At 39.0% G+C, this 3,566-nt stretch overlaps 1 protein-coding gene across 1 annotated transcript; it reads left to right on the forward strand.

Annotated features, from left to right (window-relative positions):
* Positions 1-435: 435 nt before the first annotated feature.
* On the forward strand, positions 436-1,627 carry LOC116860480 (elongation factor 1-alpha 1-like). Its single transcript, XM_032846536.1, has 2 exons — positions 436-487; positions 1,190-1,627. The coding sequence occupies exons 1-2, from the start codon at positions 436-438 to the stop codon at positions 1,510-1,512; spliced, it is 375 nt and encodes a 124-aa protein (XP_032702427.1). The 3' UTR covers positions 1,513-1,627.
* The last annotated feature ends 1,939 nt before the right edge of the window (positions 1,628-3,566 follow it).

Consider the following 3,566-nt stretch of genomic DNA (forward strand, 5'->3'; position numbering starts at 1 on the left):
TGTCACTGTACCCCTGAGATTTCTGGGTTGACTCCTGAAATTCTAATCCTTGCCTATGATTGGATCATAAAATGACGCTTTTCCTTCTTTCTTATTCCACTACAATGTGATGTCTGCCCGGAACACTTCTTTTTAGCCTAGTTACCTCTTCACAAACCTAACAGTGTGTACGTCCCCAGCTTCTCACATATCTGTCTGTCCTGAATCTTTTCTGCACTGATAGAGGCTGGATCACATTTTTTCCTGGGGGGTGAGACCAACTGTCTCTCCTCACTTCTCCTTTCTCTGCTGGCTGGTGTCTTAGCAACATCTTCCTTCAGCATTAAATATCCCTTCGGAAGGAACTTGAGCCAATCAGTTGGTCTGAAAGTTGTAGCCTGTCCCAGGTTGGAGGGAAAAGCCTCAGGTTATTGGGCTGTCCTACACTGTTACCCCATGGGGTTGGGTTCACTAGGTCTCTGGCATGCTTGTGGTTGGAGGCATTTAGGTTTGTTAATTCCGCATGGAAGCAAAACCTTTCAAAACCTCCAGGATGACATGAATGCTTGGTAGACTTGGGAAGTGTTCTTTGTGACAGCTGTTATTTCTCCCTCGGTTTTGCAAACTTTTTAAAAAACAACATTTTTAAAAGAATGATTTAGATTTACCAAAAGAGCCAATGAGCAGAAAACTAGTCTTTCTCTTTTATCATTGAAGGCTGTCTAAATCTGTTGTACTACTAAAGGGAACAGCAACTGATGTTTGCTAGAAGGCATGATGGTTTACGAAGCCTTTATCATATGATATATTTGATTTAATCCTCACATTAACTTTTGAGGGAGGTACTCTTAGTGTCCCATTTTCCAGGTGAGAAAACATGAACTGAAGACCTCAGGTAACATGCCAGAATCACTTGATTGATAAGTAAATTGCTGAGGAATTCAGAATTTCCAGATCTCCAACTTTTCCTCTGGCGTTCTTCAAACCTAGGGTCTAGACATATATGATAGTAACTTAACTCAGTGGTTTAGAAATGAGGCAGAAGGAGAGCTTCTGGGATAATATAGTGGTGGTGGTGGGGAAGGGTCTTAATTTCAAGAAAACAAGCGGCATGAAATAATAGAAAACATCCATTCTATATTTGGGAATCAGTCCTAAGTAAATCATCAATAATTCAGCCCAAGATTTATATGCTAAGGGCTTATTCTAGTACTGTTTACAACTGCTATTGTCACAACAGCTCACATTGCTTGCAAGTTTGCTGAGCTGAAGGAGAAGATAGGTCGTCGTTCTGGAAAAAAGCTGGAAGATGGTCCCAAGTTCTTGAAATCTGTTGACGCTGCCATTGTTGATATGGTTCCTGGCAAGCCTACATGTATTGAGAGCTTCTCTGACTATCCTCCTCTCGGCCATTTTGCTGTTCGTGACATGAGACAGACGGTTGCTGTGGGTGTCATCAAAGCAGTGGACAAGAAGGCAGCTGGAGCTGGCAAGGTCACCAAATCTGCCCAGAAAGCTCAGAAGGCTAAATGAATATTATCCCCAATACCTGCTACCCCAGTCTTAATCAGTGGTGGAAGAACGGTCTCAGAACTGTTTGTGTCAATTGGCCATTTAAGTTTAATAGTAAAAGACTGGTTAATGATAACAATGCTTCGTAAAACCTTCAGAAGGAAAGGAGAATGTTTTGTGGACCATTTTGTGTGTGTGTGTGTGTGTGTGTGTGTGTGTGTGTGTGTGTGTGTGGCAGTTTTAAGTTATTAGTTTTTTTTTTAAGTTTTTTTTTTTTTTTTAATTTATTTGACAGACAGAGATCACAAGTAGGCAGAGAGGCAGGCAGAGAGAGAGGAAGGAAAGCAGGCTCCCTGCTGAGCAGAGAACCCAATGCGGGGCTCGATCCCAGGATCCTGGGATCATGACCCGAGCCGAAAGCAGAGGCTTTAACCCACTGAGCCACCCAGGCACCCCAGGTTGTTAGTTTTTAAAATCAGTACTTTTTAATGGAAACAACTTGACCAAAAATCTGTCACAGAATTTTGAGACCCATTAAAACAAAAGTTTAATGAGAAAAAAAGGAAAATCAGGGATGGTCTCAATGTCCAGCAATTAAATGAAGGTGAATGAACTATGTATATGTTGAATATTATATAGATATTTTAAAAAGTGGTTTTTATAGAATTTTTAAATTCATGGGCTTATGTATACAATATAATGAAAATAATCAGTTGATGAAATTCTATTTACTGAGTAGTATATGATTGGAAGGGAAAATGTTAAAATGTTGCCATTAGTTTGGATTATAGTGTTATTGAAACATTTTTTTAATCTTTATTTTTAATAGCATTTCCCAGATTCCTACCAATGAATACATGTTACTTTTATAATTTAGAAAAAACAGATTTTTAAAAAATAAGGATGCAAGAAAAAAATACATAAAGCATGAATTTTGGAGGTAGATGAACCTGGGATCATATTTCTGTTTGCCATTTGTTAGCTGTAGAGCATCTTGCAAATCACTTACTTTTCTGAGCTTTAGTTTTCCCATCTGTAAAATGAAAGAAGCACTATTCTCAGTATTACAATGAATTAACATAAACACTGTGGTATTTACAGAAACCCTCAACAGTTTCCATGACTTTTGTATGGAAGTTTCATGAATCCAACATATATACACAGTATTTGTATGCTCTACACATACATTCAGGCATCCTGCAGAATTTCAGTGTAATTGAGGTTTGAGGGCAACAATCTGGTTGGAAATTTGTCGGGGAGCTGGTAGATGGCTTGCCTAGGGAAGTAGGCTGGCCCTTTATGTATGCTTGAGATAATGTCATTTTGCTATACTATAGAATGCAAACACACTGATGGGAAGTGGGGCTGTGTGTTGGGGGAGATTATCAAGGACTTTCCCATCCCTCCAATGATGTTGCGTTGGAAACACTTGGCACATAGCAGGACTTCTGTAATTGATAGTGTCTTGTCTGTAGTTGCATGGATATTGAGTGTAGCAACTCATTCTTTCAAGGCTTTTGTATTTGCTTGTTTTGGAGGGAGGGAGCCTTCTTAAGGAAATAAACTCTGGATTCAGAAATACCTAAGCTGAGTATTCTTGCACAAGATTCTTATGGTCTCTGTGTGTAGGTTTTCTTATTCCACAAAGTGGGGTGAGTGAAAACCATACTTATGAATTTATGAAGAAGATTATATTATGTATTGGAAGAAGCTAGTGTAATGCTTTACACCTGGACAAACAATAAATGTTACATTTCCTATTGCTGTTATTGTATGTGTTTTATTTTTGCTTTGGAACACCGTCACCTGTGTTTGGGTGTTCATATTATTATTATGGTTTTTAATGTTGTCATTAAAATGACCATCGTTTTTAAGGTCCAGGAGAAGAGACTAAAGGTGTTTGACTACCAAAGTTGGGGCTGTCTGGATTCTACCTCTTTCCTTTTTTTAAAAAAAATTTTTATTTCTTTTCAGCATAACAGTATTCATTGTTTTTTGCACCAGACCCAGTGCTCCACGCAATCCGTGCCCTCTCCAATACCCACCACCTGGTTCCCCCAATCTCCCACCCCGTG

This window comes from Lontra canadensis, unplaced genomic scaffold (genome assembly GCF_010015895.1).
Source record: "Lontra canadensis isolate GAN:19392208 unplaced genomic scaffold, GSC_riverotter_1.0 scaffold176, whole genome shotgun sequence".
NCBI lineage: Eukaryota > Metazoa > Chordata > Mammalia > Carnivora > Mustelidae > Lontra > Lontra canadensis.

What these genes read in the sequence shown, in the direction of transcription:
- LOC116860480 (XM_032846536.1), top strand. Translation starts at nt 436, where the DNA reads ATGGGGTTGGGTTCACTAGGTCTCTGGCATGCTTGTGGTTGGAGGCAT. An exon ending in TTGTGGTTGGAGGCATTTAG is followed by an intron (nt 488 to 1,189) that starts GTTTGTTAATTC and finishes GGCTTATTCTAG; the next exon opens with TACTGTTTACAACTGCTATT.